This window comes from Ostrea edulis, chromosome 8 (assembly GCF_947568905.1).
Source record: "Ostrea edulis chromosome 8, xbOstEdul1.1, whole genome shotgun sequence".
Lineage (NCBI taxonomy): Eukaryota > Metazoa > Mollusca > Bivalvia > Ostreida > Ostreidae > Ostrea > Ostrea edulis.
The window spans coordinates 56,025,104-56,045,938 of NC_079171.1; the positions used below are offsets into that span (position 1 = coordinate 56,025,104).

A 20,835-nucleotide genomic window follows, 5' to 3' on the forward strand; every position below is an offset into this window, starting at 1 on the left:
TGGATTGGATAGTTTGATTATGGATACCTGGTTTGGATTTTTTGATTATGGATACCTGGTTTGGATTTGTAATTATGGATACCTGAATTGGATATTTGATTATGAATACCTGGATTGGATATTTTGATTATGGATACCTGGATTGGATTTTTGAATTACGGATACCTGGATTGGATTTTTGAATTATGGATACCTGGATAGGATTTTTGACTATGGATACATGGATTGGATTTTTTATTATGAATACCTCGATTGGATAGTTTGATTATGGATACCTGGTTTGGATTTTTTGATTATGGATACCTGGATTGGATTTTTGACTATGGATACCTATTTGGATTTTAGATTATGGATACCTGGTTTGGATTTTTGATTTCCCCATTGCTGGATGGATCACATCCCTTCATTGCGTAAAATGCAAACACAGCAATCCCCGCTAGACAGGCTGTCGACACCATTAGAAACAGCCCCACACAGTTCAGCAACACTGCTCTGAAATTCAATTAAATTACCATTAGTAACACAGCAATCCCCGCTAGACAGGCTGTCGACACCATTAGAAACAGCCCCACACAGTTCAGCAACACTGCTCTGAAATTCAATTAAATTACCATTAGTAACAGCAATCCCCGCTAGACAGGCTGTCGACACCATTAGAAACAGCCCCACACAGTTCAGCAACACTGCTCTGAAATTCAATTAAATTACCATTAGTAACACAGCAATCCCCGCTAGACAGGCTGTCGACACCATTAGAAACAGCCCCACACAGTTCAGCAACACTGCTCTGAAATTCAATTAAATTACCATTAGTAACAGCCCCCCCACAGTTCAGCAACACGACTCTGAAATTCAATTAAATTACCATTAGTAACAGCTCCCCCCCCCCCCCCCCCCCCCCCCCCACACACACACAGTTCAGCAACATGGCTTTAAAATTCAATAAATGCATTCATTCCAATTATACCCAATCAGAACCTGTTCCATGTATACCTCATATCATCTAAGGTAGTTTTGGACTACCCCCCCCCCCCCCCTCCCCCCTCGGCATTATCTGATGATATAGTGTTCCAGTTCCAAAAATCCAAATTCTTAATGTCAAAATATTTTGGAGTTATTTTTCTGTCTCCCAGGTAAATGTGCACATGCTATTTATCTTTTAATAAGCATGACAAATCCCTGATGGAAGGTAATTAATAATTAACTTAAAAATACAACAAACAAAAAACTTCAGGTGAATGCAGTTCCAATATCATTATGAGAATAGATTTCTCTTTAGACCTTGGAATAATATAGGACAGCGTGGGACCTACATGTATGTATACGGGTAAAACTAACAATAGAATTTATGTCAACAAACTAAAATATCTTTTCAGCGTAGTAAAAATGTCATTTTCTCCACATGAGAAAAATCTTTTCAAGGACACCTAGCAATTAATTATCGTCATAAATACTTGTCAAAACTTGAAGAGAAATAATAAAACTCCTGATGACAAATAAATGCAGTTTAAGAGGGAGCTAGAGAAATCAGATCCACTGGCCACACAAGAATAACACATATGTATGACACCTGGGCCATTATAAAACCTAGTTACTGAGTATGTATATTATAAAACCTAGTTACTGAGTATGTACAATATAAAACCAAGTTACTGAGTATATATAATACAAGAGGCCCACAGGCCTTATCAGTCACCTGAATACTAGTGAAAAGGTATCACTACTTCAATGGGCTATGAAATCTAGAAAAAAAATCAGTATATGCACCCAGGGGTGCATGAGCCAAGTTGCATGGGATACATTGTAAAGCCAGGAATGACATGGTATATTTATAATTGTGAAGAACTAATTTCAGTCTTAAACTCTTCGAGTTACTGTCCAGAAACCATATTTGTCTGAAGTTTTCAATCTATATTTGGTCACTGTGACCTTGACCTTTGTTCTCCAAAATCAATAGAGGCCTTGTTTTGCTGGTATCCAACAATATATCCAAGTTTCATTTGATTCAAATTAAAATTTTTCGAGTTATCCTCCGGAAACCAAAATCCTTTTGGAATTTTAAACCTATTTTCGGTCACTGTGACCTTGACCTTTGACCCATTTTCTCCAAAATCAATAGGGGTCTTCCTTACCTGGTACATAACAATATCTTTAAGTATCATTTGATTTGGATTTAAACTTTCGGAGTTATCATCCGGAAACCAAATTTTCCTGAAATTTTCTTTCTATTTTCGGTCACTGTGACCTTGACCTTTGATCATTTTTCTCCAAAGGTACCCAACAATATATCAAAGATTTATTTGATTAGATTGTAAACTTTTCGAGTTATCATCCGGAAACAATTGTTGACGCCCAACCGCCTGCATCACCAAACCAATATCCGAGTTCAACTTCGTTGCAACTCGGCTAAAAATTCTGTTCTGAATATCTAAGTTAAATTCTAATGTTCAGCAGAGCAAACAAATGACAACTGAAAGTAGAGCATAGATGTGATATTAGTATGTGTCCTTGATAATCAATTTGGATCGAAACTCATAATATTTAGTTTCAAGTGGGAAAAGGGAAGGGGGGGGGGGAAGTGTCCTGATGAGAATTATGTAAATTTACTTATTTGTCAGACAATGAACTTTTGATCTTGCCCCTAATATATTTCATCCAGCTTATCTACATATTCAATATACGGACAACTTATCTACATATCTAATCTACGAACAACTTATCTACACATCCAATCTATGAACAGCTTATCTACATATCTAAGCTATGAACAACTTAATATAAAGGTTTTTAAACTTAAAATACTGAATCAGAAGAAGCTAACTATTCCACTGATGGGCAGGGCACTGAACCTCTGATGTCTACAGGTAACTACTTACATCTTTGCCTCCCTCAGGGAAGGCAGGGCACTGAACCTCTGATGTCTACAGGTAACTACTTACATCTTTGCCTCCCTCAGGGAAGGCAGGGCACTGAACCTCTGATGTCTACAGGTAACTACTTACATCTTTGCCTCCCTCAGGGAAGGCAGGGCACTGAACCTCTGATGTCTACAGGTAACTACTTACATCTTTGCCTCCCTCAGGGAAGGCAGGGCACTGAACCTCTGATGTCTACAGGTAACTACTTACATCTTTGCCTCCCTCAGGGAAGGCAGGGCACTGAACCTCTGATGTCTACAGGTAACTACTTACATCTTTGCCTCCCTCAGGGAAGGCAGGGCACTGAACCTCTGATGTCTACAGGTAACTACTTACATCTTTGCCTCCCTCAGGGAAGGCAGGGCACTGAACCTCTGATGTCTACAGGTAACTACTTACATCTTTGCCTCCCTCAGGGAAGGCAGGGCGCTGAACCTCTGATGTCTACAGGTAACTACTTACATCTTTGCCTCCCTCAGGGAAGGCAGGGCGCTGAACCTCTGATGTCTACAGGTAACTACTTACATCTTTGCCTCCCTCAGGGAAGGCAGGGCGCTGAACCTCTGATGTCTACAGGTAACTACTTACATCTTTGCCTCCCTCAGGGAAGGCAGGGCGCTGAACCTCTGATGTCTACAGGTAACTACTTACATCTTTGCCTCCCTCAGGGAAGGCAGGGCGCTGAACCTCTGATGTCTACAGGTAACTACTTACATCTTTGCCTCCCTCAGGGAAGGCAGGGCGCTGAACCTCTGATGTCTACAGGTAACTACTTACATCTTTGCCTCCCTCAGGGAAGGCAGGGCGCTGAACCTCTGAATGCTTTGTTGACTTGCTCCGAACGTCCCGACCCAATTTATCATCCCTCCAAATGTCAGGGCCCAGAAAGTGTGTCGGACCGTGGGGTCAACATCAAAACTGATAATGGAAACAAAAATAGTTTAGTACCACAATGGAGTCTGCCGGACTAGAAATGATTCACCAATCAACACATGCGTTTGACATTGTAGGGCAAGTACTTACTTCCAGAAGTTTATACGACCCCATTCTTCATTCAGCTCCCACACTCTGGAAAATCCACCTACTTCTACTGTAGCCTGACAATAAAAATTCTATAAATATATACCTATAGAACAGATATACTGAGACAGTAGCCTGACTAAAAAATCTATATATATATACAACTGTAACAGGAAGGGAGAAAATTCAATGGACCAGATCGGGATTCAAACCCGGGCCCCCTGAATCTCTAGACAGGTGCTCTACCAACTGAGCTATCTGGCAACTGGCGATCGAACCCGGCTGACCGCTACATTCCTCCCTCCTTAAATGTCTCCACACTTGAAGACATCAACCCAGGATCTTTATCCCCTGGCAGGCATTTTCACCTGTCAGTTCCAGGGACTGGTCTACGGCACCAAATGTAACAGGAAGGGAAAAAATACAATGGACCAGACCGAGATTCGAACCCGGGTCCCCATAATCTCTAGTCAGGTGCTCTACCAACTGAGCTATCTGGCAACCGGTGATTGAACCCGGCTGACCGCTACACAACTATAGAGATATAAATATATATATATATATATATATATATATATATATATATATATATATACACACACACACTTATATAACAGATTTAGTGAGGCAGTAGCCTGACAAACATATTTATAAGTATACACCTACAGTATATACACCTATATAAACATACACTTACATATATGTAACAGATTTACTGAGACAGTAGCCTAATAAAAATATCTATAAATATACAGCTAAATATGTACATGTAACAGATTTACTGAGACAGTCATTCCACTGCTATGCTTGTTGGCTAAAGAAATTTCAACATTTCCATATCTGGCATGTCGACCCATCTTATGGGACAACATTAGCCAAATTTGATCATTTTCTGGTGAAATATACTCTTCCTCCCCTTGAAAGTAGAGTTTATATAATTATTAACATTTATCCCAGTTCACAAAATTTAATATCAGCTGCAGATAGCAAAAGAGTCACACACCCTGGAGACTGTTACAGGCTTTCCAGTGTCAAGGATCTTCTGAAATTAATGCTGCTAAGTTCATCTCCCAAGAGACTCCTTTTTTTTTTATCTAACTGACGACAAACCAATTGCAATAGGTCACCTGAGTTTACTCAAGTGACCCAATAAAAATATTGTATATACATTATCTACCGCATTTGTACGTGCTATGTAAAACTGTCTGAGGTGTCATCATTTGCATATAATGCATTATCTACCGTATTTGTACTTGCTATGTCAAACTGTCTGATGTGTCATCTTTTGAACTTTACCTTAATCACTATGGTCAACAAAGTGCCAAACATGATGATGGCCTGAAATGCATCAACCCATACCACAGCTTTTATACCACCCTGTAAATGTAAGAGACAGCATAATTGTATTATACTCAACTTTTATAACACCCTGTAAATGTAAGAATCAATATTCGCCTTTTACACAACTTTACATATTATTTATTTGCATACTTATTGCACATTTACATATATTTGCATAATTACCCTGCATAAACCACTTAAAATATATTATTACGGTGCATCTTTTACATAATTATGTATAACATATATCCCATACTACAACTTTTGTACTATTCTGTAACCCCTACAATGCTGTACGTCTGTCAGTAAAATGTCCATGCTCTTCATTAGATTTGCAAACTAATGGTAGATTAGACAATGGTTGGTATGACAATTTGTTTATACTTTGATACTTTGAGGTTTTTCGGATTTTTTGTCACTGGAAGAGAGAGATAAAATAATCTGGATATAAGGACCTACTGTAGACAGATATAGACAATAAAACCTAGGTATGAGGAATTCCTGTGGACAATTACAGGAAAACCTAGGTATAAGGAATTCCTGTGGACAGTAAAACCTAAGTATAAGGAATTCCTGTGGACAGAATTACAGTAAAACCTAAGTATAAGGAATTCCTGTGGACAGAATTACAGTAAAACCTAGGTATAAGGAATTCATGTGGACAGAATTACAGTAAAACCTAGGTATAAGGAATTCATGTGGACAGAATTACAGTAAAACCTAGAGATAAGGAATTCCTGTGGACAGAATTACAGTAAAATCTAGATATAAGGAATTCCTGTGGACAGAATTACAGTAAAACCTAGGTATAAAGAATTCCTGTGGACAGAATTACAGTAAAACCTAGATATAAGGAATTCCTGTAGACAGAAATACCTAGATATGAAAAATTCCTGTAGACAGAATTACAGTAAAACCTATATATAAGGACTTCATGTAGACACAAACACAGTAAAACCTAGATACGAGGAATTTCTGTGGATAGAAATACAATAATACCTAGATGATAGGCGAAGATAACGAACAGTGATCAATCTCATAACTCCTATAAGCAATACAAAATAGATAGTGGGGCAAACACGGGACCCCTGGACACACCAGAGGTGGGATCAGGTGCCTAGGAGGAGATATAAGGAATTCCAGACAGATATACAGTAAACCTAGATATAAGGAATCCCTGTGGACACCTAGCTACATTGTATTTTTTTATCCCATACTATCAAGGTTCCTTGTACCTGTGTGGATTTGTATTAAACAGTAGGGTATATTACATGTATTTAACATTTTCTTCTTTCCTTGGTTACACTGCTACATTGGATGGCATCACAATATCAAATACATATTTTCAGCCAATCAGAATAAACAATGTATCTTTGGCAATTCCCAACCTTAGATTGTAATGATTCAGGATGAACCATCCTCTCGTATGAGCTGTCAACCTTCCCATACAGATATGCAATAACAGAACAAGGATTGGTGCTGAAATGCAGTATAGTGTAGATCAAACTCACCATAAATGTGTAAAATGTAGTGTAGCTCAAACTCACCATAAATGAGTAAAATGTAGTGTAGATCAAACTCACCATAAATGTGTAAAATGTAGTGTATATCAAACTCACCATAAATGAGTAAAATGTAGTGTAGATCAAACTCACCATAAATGTGTAAAATGTAGTGTAGATCAAACTCACCATAAATGTGTAAAATGTAGTGTAGATCAAACTCACCATAAATGTGTAAAATGTGCACACAAATCCTATCAGAAGAAAGGAGGCCCATTCAGGAAATCCTGTCACTGTATTAAAAAAAAGATTATTAGGGATTTGCAATATACATCCAAAAATTTTATGAATGAACGGCAAATGATGAATGATATTTTGAATTTGGATTCTTTCAGCTTAAAGTTTAATGGCCATTAGCGCTGAGGAAAGGCCTAAATTTGAGGCTCTTCACTTGGTCTTGGTGATGTCTCCAATTGAGTGAAAATTTTTCAAGAGAGATGTTAAACAAGATACAATCAATCAATAAATCTCAAAATTTGCAATTTTAGTTGAAAGTCAATCAGAAAAAAAATGAACATGCATGTGGGACTTCAACCCATGTGATCTGCAGTTTAACAAGACTTGTCGCTTGATCACAGTTAACTCAATAATAAAAAAATAATAAAAAGTAGAGGAACAAAGAATACATGAATTGTATCTTTTGAGGAAAGAAGGTCATTATCATACCACAGCATACACAGTTTACCTTATAGGCAAAAAAAAAATATATATATATATATATATATATATATATATATATATGTTGGTTTCCACTTTCACCTCAAAATTTTTAAGGGTCGGTAGGTAGGTAAGTTTTTTTTTGTTTTTTTTTTTATTTTATAAGTTGAAAAATCTAATGAGTTAGTATTCTACTATGCATAAAATAAAGTGATCATTTAGTAATCAAATACAATTTATATGATGAATCAATACATATCTTCACTTTACTGTAAACAAAAATTGTTTCTGTGTTTTGGAATCTGTCTAGTATTAGTGCATAATAAATAACTTAATAAATAAGTCGATAAACATATTCTTGTTGTAGTGATGACATTTGCAAAATCTGTGAGAATCGAAAAAAATGTGTTAGGGTCAGCAGAATTTTTCAGGGTAGGTAGGGAAAGAGGAGACCAACATATATATTTTTGGCCTAAGGCATGCACCATCATATCCTAATAAATCTTTTATTTACTTACGTTTATCATTCATAATAGCTTATCTTTCAAATGAAATTAAAAAAATTTCTGACCTTTGAATCAAGGTAGCATTATAACATGTTTGATTATTTTCACTGTTACACGTGAACATCATCCATGACACAAACTTATATTATTAAAATGGAATCTACATAACAATATAGATTGAATACTAGTATTTAACATGCTTGTCTTAGATTTGATTTGAAGAATCTCTGTGACACAGTAATTCAAATGACACATACCTGAAATCTGTGTGACACAGTAATTCACAAAATGATATGTAACTGTAATCTGTGTGACACAGTAATTCAAATGACACATACCTGTAATCTCTGTGACACAGTAATTCACATAATGACACCTGTAATCTCTGTGACACAGTAATTCACATAATGACACCTGTAATCTCTGTGACACAGTAATTCACATAATGACACCTGTAATCTCTGTGACACAGTAATTCACATAATGACACCTGTAATCTCTGTGACACAGTAATTCACATAATGACACCTGTAATCTCTGTGACACAGTAATTCACATAATGACACCTGTAATCTCTGTGACACAGTAATTCACATAATGACACCTGTAATCTCTGTGACACAGTAATTCACATAATGACACCTGTAATCTCTGTGACACAGTAATTCACATAATGACACCTGTAATCTGTGTGACACAGTAATTCACATAATGACACCTGTAATCTCTGTGACACAGTAATTCACATAATGACACCTGTAATCTCTGTGACACAGTAATTCACATGACACCTGTAATCTCTGTGACACAGTAATTCACATAATGACACCTGTAATCTCTGTGACACAGTAATTCACATAATGACACCTGTAATCTGTGTGACACAGTAATTCAAATGACACGTACCTGCATGTAAGGCTGTGGCTGGAGCAAATGATGCGACACCTGTGTATATCAGCTGAAAGATACAAGAAACATGTGAGTGACCAGAAGTGTGACCGGTAGTGTGAGTGACCGGTAGTGTGAGTGACCAGTAGTGTGACTGTTAGTGTGAGTGACCGGTAGTGTGAGTGACCAGTAGTGTGAGTGTTAGTGTGAGTGACCGGCAGTGTGAGTGTTAGTGTGAGTGACCGGTAGTGTGACTGTTAGTGTGTGTGACCAGTAGTGTGACTGTTAGTGTGAGTGACCGGTAGTGTGAGTGACCAGTAGTGTGACCGGTTGTGTGAGTGACCAGTAGTGTGAGTGTTAGTGTGTGTGACCGGTAGTGTGTGTGACCGGTAGTGTGAGTGACCGGTAGTGTGACTGTTAGTGTGAGTGACCAGTAGTGTGAGTGACCGGTAGTGTGAGTGACCGGTAGTGTGACTGTTAGTGTGAGTGACCGGTAGTGTGAGTGACCGGTAGTGTGAGTGTTAGTGTGAGTGACCGGTAGTGTGAGTGTTAGTGTGAGTGACCGGTAGTGTGTGACCAGTAGTGTGACTGTTAGTGTGAGTGACTGGTAGTGTGAGTGACCAGTAGTGTGACCGGTTGTGTGAGTGACCAGTAGTGTGAGTGTTAGTGTGTGTGACCGGTAGTGTGAGTGACCAGTAGTGTGACCGGTTGTGTGAGTGACCAGTAGTGTGAATGTTAGTGTGTGTGACCGGTAGTGTGAGTGACCGGTAGTGTTAGTGTGTGTGACCGGTAGTGTGTGTGACCGGTAGTGTGAGTGACCGGTAGTGTGAGTGTTAGTGTGAGTGACCAGTAGTGTGACTGTTAGTGTGAGTGACCAGTAGTGTGACTGGTTGTGTGAGTGACCGGTAGTGTGAGTGACCGGTAGTGTGAGTGTTAGTGTGAGTGACCAGTAGTGTGACCGGTTGTGTGTGACCAGTAGTGTGAGTGACCGGTAGTGTGAGTGACCAGTAGTGTGACTGTTAGTGTGAGTGACCAGTAGTGTGACCGGTTGTGTGAGTGACCGGTAGTGTGAGTGACCGGTAGTGTGAGTGTTACTGTGAGTGACCGTTAGTGTGAGTGACCGGTAGTGTGAGTGTTAGTGTGAGTGACCAGTAGTGTGATTGTTAGTGTGTGTGACCGGTTGTGTGAGTGACCGGTAGTGTGACCGGTTGTGTGAGTGACCGGTAGTGTGAGTTTTAGTGTGTGTGACCGGTTGTATGAGTGACCGGTAGTGTGTGTGACCGGTTGTATGAGTGACCGGTAGTGTGTGTGACCGGTTGTATGAGTGACTGGTAGTGTGAGTGATGGGTTGTGTGAATGACCAGTAGTGTGTGTTATCAGTAAAGTGACCGGTAGTGTGTGACCAGTGCATGCAGACTTGACATGGTCACATGGGTGAAGTATCACCTCACAACTGTGGAATCATTAGTTTACGTCAATTTGGAGGGTACCCCTATCACACAAATGTCAAATACAAAATTTGTATCCTATATAATATATATACGTGTCAATGTAGAGAATCTCTGTATCCTATATAATATATATACGTGTCAATGTAGAGAATCTCTGTATCCTATATAATATATATACGTGTCAGTGTAGAGAATCTCTGTATCCTATATAATATATATACGTGTCAGTGTAGAGAATCTCTGTATCCTATATAATATATATACGTGTCAGTGTAGAGAATCTCTGTATCCTATATAATATATATACGTGTCAGTGTAGAGAATCTCTGTATCCTATATAATATATATACGTGTCAGTGTAGAGAATCTCTGTATCCTATATAACATATATACGTGTCAGTGTAGAGAATCTCTGTATCCTATATAACATATATACGTGTCAGTGTAGAGAATCTCTGTATCCTATATAACATATATACGTGTCAGTGTAGAGAATCTCTGTATCCTATATAACATATATACGTGTCAGTGTAGAGAATCTCTGTATCCTATATAACATATATACGTGTCAGTGTAGAGAATCTCTGTATCCTATATAACATATATACGTGTCAATGTAGAGAATCTCTGTATCCTATATAATATATATACGTGTCAATGTAGAGAATCTCTGTACGGAGTGTCATAGGGAGGGGGAATACGTTACAACTTTTGAACATCATAGAAAATATACAATTTCCTAATGTTTTACGACTTTAATACTTGACATATGAATTACAGCAAGAATAAGCCAAAATATACACATCAACCCAGGCACCTAACCCTCTGTTTGTAGCAGGTGCCCTTCAATAATTTCACATGACAGTCTCGTACTCACTGTGGAGAAAATGTTGATGACGGTTGCTGTGAGTCTTGCAGCCCTGGATTTGAATCTCAGTTCAATATACTACAAAGATCGTAGTACAATACAGTCGAGATATAAAACGGTTCAAAACATAAATTTTAAACTAAAAAAAAAACATGGACACCTAGATGTAGTTTTTGGTTATCTATCATGTCTATTTACACACGTAAAAGTCTTGACAACCTTTTTTTTTCTTTTCTTTTTTTTTTTTTTTTTTTTTTTTACAAATTAGCACTTAGGTTTTAAAAACTCTTGTTCAGCTTTATTTTTGTCCAATCAAAACAATTGTAATAAATAACATTGGAATTATAATATACACATCACTTCATTCACAGCTTATGTATGAACAATGTATGACAGTGTTTTATGTTAGTGGGTCTTGAATTTCACTAGAGGCAATGAAGTATAAATAAGTAGTCCACGTTTTGTTTTAAAATTTAAAAATGCTTAAATTGACAATCAATCTGCCCTTTGGTCATGTTAGTGCTAATTCAAAACAAAATTTTGAAACATACTTCTTGCATACTGGACATTTGAAAAATTCAAACTGTCCGCATGTTGAAATGTATGATTAAATTGTAGCGGTCAAAAAGAATATATGGTGGACAAAATCTTCCATACAAATCGTTTTCAGTAAGTGCATCAGCCACGATTCAATGCAGACATAAATTTCCTTTTTATAAATTAGAATACAGCACTGTTTCTAGTATTGTAAATCATTACATGTGTCGCATAATAAACGATAATTCAAAATGTCTCACCTGATACATGCTGGTCAATTTCAATGGGTAAAATAAAGGCACAAACAAAACTGTTGCCAGGACAACCGCCGTCATTTGACCGAACATGTACAGATAGTACTGTGTCCCCTTAAAATACATCTCAGCAGGTGCCCCCAGGATCAAAATGGCCGACAGGAAGGATACGAGAATAGATGTGGCTACAGGAACTATTTTCAGGTTGTGATTTGCCATGAGGAACTCCTTGGTGGTCTTCTGCTTGCCTCCTGCCAGTGCATAGTAAACACCGATGCATGCTGAAAAGATGAGAAGCCCCGAGAAGATCGCCCAGTCGACTACGGTGAAGTTGTTTTCTGGATGGACTGCCATACCATTTATTTTTCTGTTAACATAGCTCTAAAGTCTGTACCATCCTCCAGGCTATTTACACCTTCAATGAAAAAAGAGTTCTAAAATCTGTACCATCCTCCAGGCTATTTACACCTTCAATGACAAAAGAGTTAATTAAATGCCTAAATTCAAACAACAACTCCTCTTAACATCTAAGAGCCAGATTTCGACCCCAAATTGACCCAAAGATCACTGACATTTCACCTTTTCCCATGAAATAAAGTTGAATAAATCTCTATGGTAGCTAGCATAGTAGTATTGACATGAATGCATGCAATATCACAGTTCAACATACATCCAATTATTGCTAGAGAAATATTCAAATAAATTGTAAAATAAGTAAATAATTAGTGTTAATTGTAAAATAAGTAAATAATTAGTGTTAATTGTAAAATAAGTAAATAATTAGTGTTGGTGCTAAATTCATCTCTATCAGGGTTCAAATACAGGTGACTCTTGATGGCTCAAACTTTGATCTCTCGAAGTTCTCGATCTCTCAAAGTGAAATCACGGCCCCGAATTTTCTCTCTATATAAGTAGGCAAATTTACTATTGTCTATTGATCTCTCGAACGTTTGATCTCTCAAAATTCTTGATCTCTCGAATGTGGTATATTGTATGTATACAGTGGGGTTTGTTGCATTTTCTGCCTTCCTGTTAAGTTTGGTGCCGTTGACCACCCCTGGACTAACAGGACTGTGGGGAAAAGAAAGTCTGGGTTTTGTTTTCAAGGCCAAAGACAATTTGTGTAGGGAGGAATGTAGCGGTCAGATGGGTTCAATTGCCAGTCAGGCCAGAGAGTTCGGTTGGTAGAGATTCGGGGACCTGGGTTCAAATGCGGGTCTAGTCCGCTGTATTTTCTCCGTTCTTGCTTGTAACAAGGACAGAAATCACTACCTGCCTTTTCTCATGGCTGACTATTTCTAAATTTCATGTTGAAAAACATCTTCTGGATGCAAAGAGAGATAACTCCAAATTCCATTTTCAGCAAAAGTAGAGATTTCCTTGAGTGAGAATATAACATGGGAAAATCGCATTGAATTTGCTAGACGTGATAATGTCAGCATTGTGATTGGATATGTGCACACAACACTTCTTTCGATCAATTAAATAGCTAATTTTAAACATTTCAACACAATTTTCGGTTTCATGGAATCTGTTTTTGTTCCAAATCAGAAAAAAATGTTAAAAAATGCAAATATATATTGCTTGTAGCCAATAAAAACAAAGCACTACGGAGGTAAACCTGAAACACGAATGATTTAAAGCACGATAAGAGTTTAATATGATGGTTTTAAAGGGACTGATTCACGATTCCCCCTCAAATTTTCTGTTTCACTTTTAATGATCAAAATCTACCGTCTAATGTGTTTAAAAGAGTTCACATAAAAATTAAGGTTATCACAGAAGCTCCTTTTAGAGAGTTTATTATTTGTTTTGTAAACAAAGATTGCGATATGTTATTGTTTACGAAATTTTCAAAAGAAATGGATATCGATCTAAGTATATTATATCTTTCACATTTCAAGCATTTTTGGGTAAATTTGTCATCTAAAAGTAAAAATTTGTGACTATGCAAAATTAAAGATGCTTTATATTACAAAATCAATATTTCACTTGTTTGTTTGTATACATAAAAAGACTCGAGTCTTCGTTTGTTTACATAACACAGATTTAAGGCTAAAATATTGCTTTTATTCTTGCATTCATCAGGTCAAAATTTTGGCTGTCAACATCAAATGAGTTATATTTTTAATGTTTACCATAAAAAATGAATAATATTTTTATCAATAATCGTGAACCAGTCCCTTTAAGTGACACTGTAATTTAACAGTTGCGTTTACATCACGACACTAAGATGTTAAGTTTTAGTGACTCTATTATCATTGATGTTAACAAAGTGAATTATTCATATATATTTTGTCATTTTAACATTTGATATCTGGAGAAATTGGGTTGAACATGTTGAAATTAGCAATTAAAACGGTCAAAAAGGTGTTATGTGCACATATCAACAACATGCTGATAAAAAATCTCTCCCAGAAATGACCCCTCAATCGTCCAGCATTTCAGTGATCTATTTCCTGCATTGGATCCAGGGCTTTAGAACATGCATGGTCTCAACCAATATAATTTTTATTGGTAAATTACAACAGGGTTTGACACTAAGGCATGTCTGACCAACCTAAATTCTACTTAATGATAGATCCGGTCGAGTAAAATGTTGATTAATTACTATTCCAACTGGTTGTGTTGAAAAATTAACAAGAAACTTTACCTTTAATTAAGCCATAAGATATTTTATTCTTAATTAAAAAAAGAACTGTAAAGAGCCTGTGAGCAATTTTGAACCACGGGATGATATGATCTTTATTTTTAGTTCTAATAAAAAGTCACGACCGAAAGTGATGTTCTACAACATTTACTCGATATAATGTGTGTAAAGTTATGTTTCGCATAAATAGGTATAAACTGAAATCATTTTCTCAATCATTAAAAAAAAATTGATTTGAATCAAATTATAAGAAAGTGTTTAACATTTTAAAAAATTGTGTTGTAATTTTGTAAACAGACAATTTTTGGTGTTGACATATGTGAGGAATGTCTCTATATTCAAATACGACTTCTCGTCCTCATGAAAAGATATCCCAAGAGAAAAACAAGAGGCCCATGGACCACATCACTCACCTGAGTCACCTTGGCTCATATTTAACTTTTTCCTATATATTTGTATGTAACACTTTGATCCCCTATTGTGGCCCCATCCAACCCCCGGGGCCATGATTTTAACAAACTTGAATCTGCACTATGTCAGGAAGCTTTCATGTAAATTTCAGTTTTTCTGGCCCAGTGGTTCTTAAGAAGAAGATTTTTAAATGACCCCACCCTAATTTTGCATTTTTGTGATTATCTCCCCTTTGAAAGGGACATGGCCCTTCGTTTGAACAAACTTGAAAGCCCTTCACCAAAGCATGCTCTTGGCCAAGTTTGGTTGAAATTGACCCAGTGGTTCACTGGTTTTGGAGAAGAAATCGAAATAGAAATTTATGAAAAAAACAAAAACAAAAAAAACATTGTAAATGGACTAAAGAATTTCAGTGCCGGGTAGAATTTAAAGAAACAGAAAATGTGTTTGAAAATAAAAGCATTAAATTCCCTGATGAGACTTAAAGATTTTTTGAGACAGTTAAATACATTTTAGTTCAAACTTAACATTTGTCATTTGAATTAAGTACTTAAATATAGAGAAACTATCTTTTTTTTCTGGAAAGTTGGTCAGGGCTAGTGGATGTAAGATCAGGTCTAGTAAAAATCATTTGAAGTAGCCCGACTGGTCTAGTGCTCATAAAAGTAAATTTCAAACCCTGTACAATGAAAAATAAAGGAAGAATATTTAGAAGTTCAAGAGCATCTCGATGCTTATAGATTTGATGTAAATCATGCATACACAGTTTGACATGTAGCTGCAGATACATAACTTTCGGAAAATGTTGATCTGCCTCAATATTTTCCCGGACAGCCAGATCTGTACTGTTAGTACAATGCCTGACAGATTTAGACCTGAATAGACAACAATTTACCCTGGCACATGACGCATCAGTGAGGACATAACATTCCTCTGAAACACAGCCTTGAACTGTCAAATGTATGCAGTACACCAGACGTTATTATAACTATTTAATGGTGCATACTGAGGATTTTTGTTCAGGATCTGATCAGCCTGGCGTCAGACATAATGTTATTCACTGAAGGACACAGCATGAAATCATAAAGCAGGGATTTTTTTAAGATCCACTTTAGGTCTGAATATTGGCCCTTTCTGCTCCCAAAAGTTAACAATTTTTCCCCCAATTTAACTTGCACTTTTCCCAATAATTAAAAACTGGCAAAAAAGTATTTGTTAAAAAAATAAGTTCCATGTGAATAGTTTATGTACGGTATGACAAAGATGTGCATCAATTCTAGATGATTTAGAAAGAACAGTTAAAAATTTTAAGAGTTTAAAGAAAAGAAAGTTAAATATGCAAGATAAAAGAATAATGACATCAATTTCTGTTTGATTTCTTGTTTGATATGATATATTTAGCATGTTTACAATAATGTCTTGGTTTTCCCAATTTCATCAAAATGTTGACAATTTTTCCCAATCCGAAAGCTATAGGACCCTTTTGAAAAATGTTGAAAAATCACAGATAAAGAGTAATCCAAGCAAGCTTACCATTTCCACAGAATTAAGCAAGGGGGAGGGGTGTAAGAATTTAAAATATTTTTGGTATCAAATCTGTTATATGTTTGTACACACATAAATATATGTATACTATGTGTCTTTTGTTTTTGATAGTCAGTGAAGAAGTGTAATGATTTGTTTAAATGTGCATAGTGCCGATATTTTATAAAATTTATTTACTTAACTTCCACCCCAATCTTTCACTCTGAAATGTCATTAAAAAAATAAAAAAATCTGAGAGGGATGTACATTGCAGGTGCTTGTTCCCGGAATGTTAGAAATCAGAGGGATTCCCAGAATGTCAGAAATCAAAGTATACATTGCAGGTGCTTGTTTTCGGTTTAAAAACTTGGGGCGAATTTGATGCCCATAAACTGGTTAAGGTTTTGGTTTATGAGTTTGAAACTAGTTTTCAAACCAGTTTTGGTTTCACTTTGGTTTACAGTTAAGAAACAAATGAACAGTTTAAATAACAAATATGGCGTCTAGAAGACAAAAACTAGTATGTGTATCTCTAATCCTTCATAATACATTATTAGAAAGCGATGATACGGAAGATCCTGAAGTTGGGCTATCTCAAATCCAAACATCAAGGTGCTCTGTTCTGATGAGCCTTGTCCCCCAACATCAGATCAGAGTCCCTAGATTTCCTTTTTATGTTGAGGAGGTAATTCCCCAGTACACCAAGCATCATTTAAGACAAAGATTTAGAATGAGTCAAGACACTTTTGCATCCCTCAATTGTCAATGTTTGAAGAATTTAAAGACAAAGCAATACGATCAATGGAAAAAGAATATTAATTTTCATACGCTACCTAACAACTCAAATGACAATACAAGCCATTGCTGACCAATTTGTAGTGTGTGAATATACAGTATTTGGTATCGTGAAACGTCTTGCTAATATTGTTTGTTGATAATTTCTAAAGCAATACATAAAATGGCCAGTTGGTGAAAAAGTTTCCAACATCGCCATGCTGGATTGATTTTCCACCTCTCTCGTAAACCGAATAAACTGCCCCCAGAGGCGGTTTAATTGGTTTAACGAACTGGTTTAAGTTTTGGTAAAAACAAATAAAAAACCAGTTCTGGTTTTAAACTAGTTCAAAACCAGTTCGAAAAACAAATGAATAGTTTACTAAACTGATTCGAAACTAAAACTAGTTTAAGCGCAACAAATTCGCCCTCAAGTTCTAAAGATTATTGGGTTTTTTTCCCCAAAGTTAATTTGCTGCATTCAAGTAGGGTCTAGTTACTAAGCTAGTAATCGATCTGCGCTAACTGTTTGATTCAGTTGTGATTGTTGGCACAGGTGCTTGGGTCATAATACATGAAATGAATACACATCTAACCTTATATCATATATATGTAAATAGATGTGTATTCATATATACTATGACCCAAGCACCTGTGATTGTTGGGAGAATATGAAATAAAAGTATTTCTGTAGTCAAAATTTTAAAAATTATATAAAGAAAAAATGTAAAAAGTCTTAAAAGCACGCAAACTGCCATCTCTCTCAGTCTCTGAATGATGTAATCAACACGTGCATCTGCACTGTACATAGACTGGTAGATTAGTGCGTCTTTCAAAATGACATTCAAAATTATTCCAGTATTTTCATACAATGACGTTAACACTACATTTCACTGTTAATTTAGAGCCATATTCCTGCTAGATTTACCTGTCTAGCAAGTATTTCTCACCTGTTGTGTCGGCTGATGTTGACGGCGCTCTCCCCGATTATCGGTCTTGGTTCTCTGAGGTTTCGGGGCAAATCGAACACTATATATTTCGGTCCTGTTTAAAGTCGCCACTTACAAGCATCTCTTCCCATTGGTAACTCGTCCCTACATTTTTGCCGACTCGCCCCGCCCCAAAACTAACTTCTCCTCAGCCCTTAGAGGCTGCTGGATTTTACAGATTTTATAGGACTTGAAATATGTCTCCTATTTAAGTCATTTGTAATATTTTCTATCATTTTTAATAAAGTGAAATTAGTAAAATAATGCATAGTTGAGGGTTTTGGGAAAAAAAATTAAGTTCTCCCAATAAAGTAATTCAAGTAATCAAAAGATTTTGTCATTTATTTTTCCGGGAGTGGAGGAAATTATTGCTTCTTTTATCGTTTAGTACATTTTTCTAAACAAGACACCACGATTACTGTAAATTTGAAAATGTTAGGTGGGGGGTCTGAATATACTAATTCACATTCAAATCAGGAATTGCCTGCAGTACACATTATTATTAAACAGTACATTTAGGGATATTTCAATGACGAAAGGATGGTTAGAAGATTAAAAGGAAAATTTTTCAAAACCAGGCATTCTCAAAAACACAATACCTATATAGTTTTTGTAATCGTTGGAATTTTTGTCTCAAAATGCTAAAAAAAAAATATATATATATCAGGGAGGGGGGGGGTATTGATATTTTGTCTTTTTCTAAAACTCCATCTTTATCATGCTTATTTAGTCTGTAGTACATTTTCACATCCCCTGCAAGGCGACCATGTCCACAGCAAAACTCCTAGATTGATTGATTGTATATTGTTTAACGTCGCTCTCGAGAATCTTACACTCACATGGAGATATCACCACTGCCGGTAAAGGGCTGCAAAAGGACTAAGACCATGTTTAACTATATATCGGCCCTGTGGTGTGTTAAAAATAAAGTAGAATTAACTGAAATAAAATTGTTATCATTTGATAATATAATCGTTATACCATCGCGACGTGCCAAGATTTCCCCGCCAAAACGTCAGCTGGTGGAATTCTATACTTGTAAGACAAAACCGGTATCGGTCTGGTTTTCTGCAGAAATCTCCACTTTTTTTCAAATTTAGTCATATAATTCATATCAAACACGACCTTCGATCCAAAAAGTGACTGTAGCCTATCAAAATCTATAATTACAAATACATTTTGCATGAGAGATTTTTCGGATCGAAAGGTGTGCTGTTGATGAATATCAACTTTGAACTAAATCGAGAGCAATCCGGAATTATTTGTTTTTGTGAGAGTTGTGGGTATTCTATCAATATGTTGCTTTGAAAAATTAAAAAAAAATGTACTTATGCGGAGTCTATATTGTAGCAGTGTGTTTTAACTTGCATATATTATATGATACCGTATTTTAATAAACATGCCAGGCGCGTAGCTGCCTATACGCAAGTACGCAACTGCGTACACATTATTTGCTAAAAAAAAAAAAAAAAGGTGTAACTTTGCGCTATGTATTTCCGATTTATGATTAACTCCAATCATCATGTCTATTCAATCCAATTTAAAAAGCTTCTTGAATTTCAAATCCCTAAAAAGCCGAATTTAATGTTAAAGTCATAATTAATCAATAAAACGATGCTTCTTGTACTTACTAATATCGATTTTATGGGTTCTTTAATAACATAAACAGCCTCATTAAAACATTTTAACAAACAGTCGAGCTGTTTTGAGTCACGTGACTCGTTCGCTCAAATGACAGCGAAAATTCGGTTGACTACAATTGTGTGCTTATGTTATCGAATTTCGGAGTGATATTTTCTTTTAATCAATATTAGTTAGTACAAAAAGCATCGTTTTATTGATTAATTATTACTTTAACATTAAATTCGGCTCGCAAGTATTTAAAATCGGCCCGAGAATGCCGCCTCCAGGTGCAGACGGCGAATTTCCAGTTTACGTAATGGCGCCTGTTCTGACGTTTTCCTGGCACGGTAAATATCAAAATCATAAAAAAGCCAGGAAAACGTCAGATATTTCGGACTAGCACTTTGAGTGTATTTTATTATACCAGAATTATTGCAGGTTGAACACGTACGTATCCATAATTCCCTTATTAATACCTGGTCCAGCAAATGTCGAATCGATTTTAATGTACACCATTTATGTACATTAAGTAGACGGATTAGGAATACCCTTTGTTATTAGCAATATATACCATGTGTGTCTATACTCTACTCATACACCTATCGGCAACAACTAAAAAATAAACCAACGCAGTTCGTAAAGCAAGTGTCAATTTAACATTTGGTGATTTGGTAATATCAAGCTTCCTAAAACAAATCTGTGATTCTTTTTCTGTCTTGTTTGAATTCCTTTGTTTCGAAAATTGACAGCCAAAAAACCCATTGTGTACTCAAAAAAATTGGTGATTGTAATCAATAAAACCCAGGAGCTTCGCCCCCTGGGTCCCCAGACCCCCTGCCTTACTTTGCGTACACTTCATTTT

General features: G+C 36.4%; 1 protein-coding gene across 1 annotated transcript in view; it reads right to left on the minus strand.

Annotated features, from left to right (window-relative positions):
* Positions 1-18,389, minus strand: part of LOC125660879 (sodium-coupled monocarboxylate transporter 1-like) — a 44,972-nt gene extending 26,583 nt beyond the window's left edge. The window contains exons 1-9 of the mRNA XM_056146503.1: positions 18,312-18,389; positions 12,009-12,417; positions 11,221-11,289; positions 8,911-8,962; positions 7,007-7,074; positions 5,235-5,315; positions 3,942-4,015; positions 3,696-3,836; positions 357-492 (exon numbers count right to left, since the gene is read on the minus strand). Of these exons, the coding sequence (XP_056002478.1) occupies positions 357-492; positions 3,696-3,836; positions 3,942-4,015; positions 5,235-5,315; positions 7,007-7,074; positions 8,911-8,962; positions 11,221-11,289; positions 12,009-12,356 (969 nt within the window). The 5' untranslated portion in view covers positions 12,357-12,417; positions 18,312-18,389. The remainder of the gene's footprint in view (positions 1-356; positions 493-3,695; positions 3,837-3,941; positions 4,016-5,234; positions 5,316-7,006; positions 7,075-8,910; positions 8,963-11,220; positions 11,290-12,008; positions 12,418-18,311) is intronic.
* Between the last annotated feature and the right edge of the window lie 2,446 nt (positions 18,390-20,835).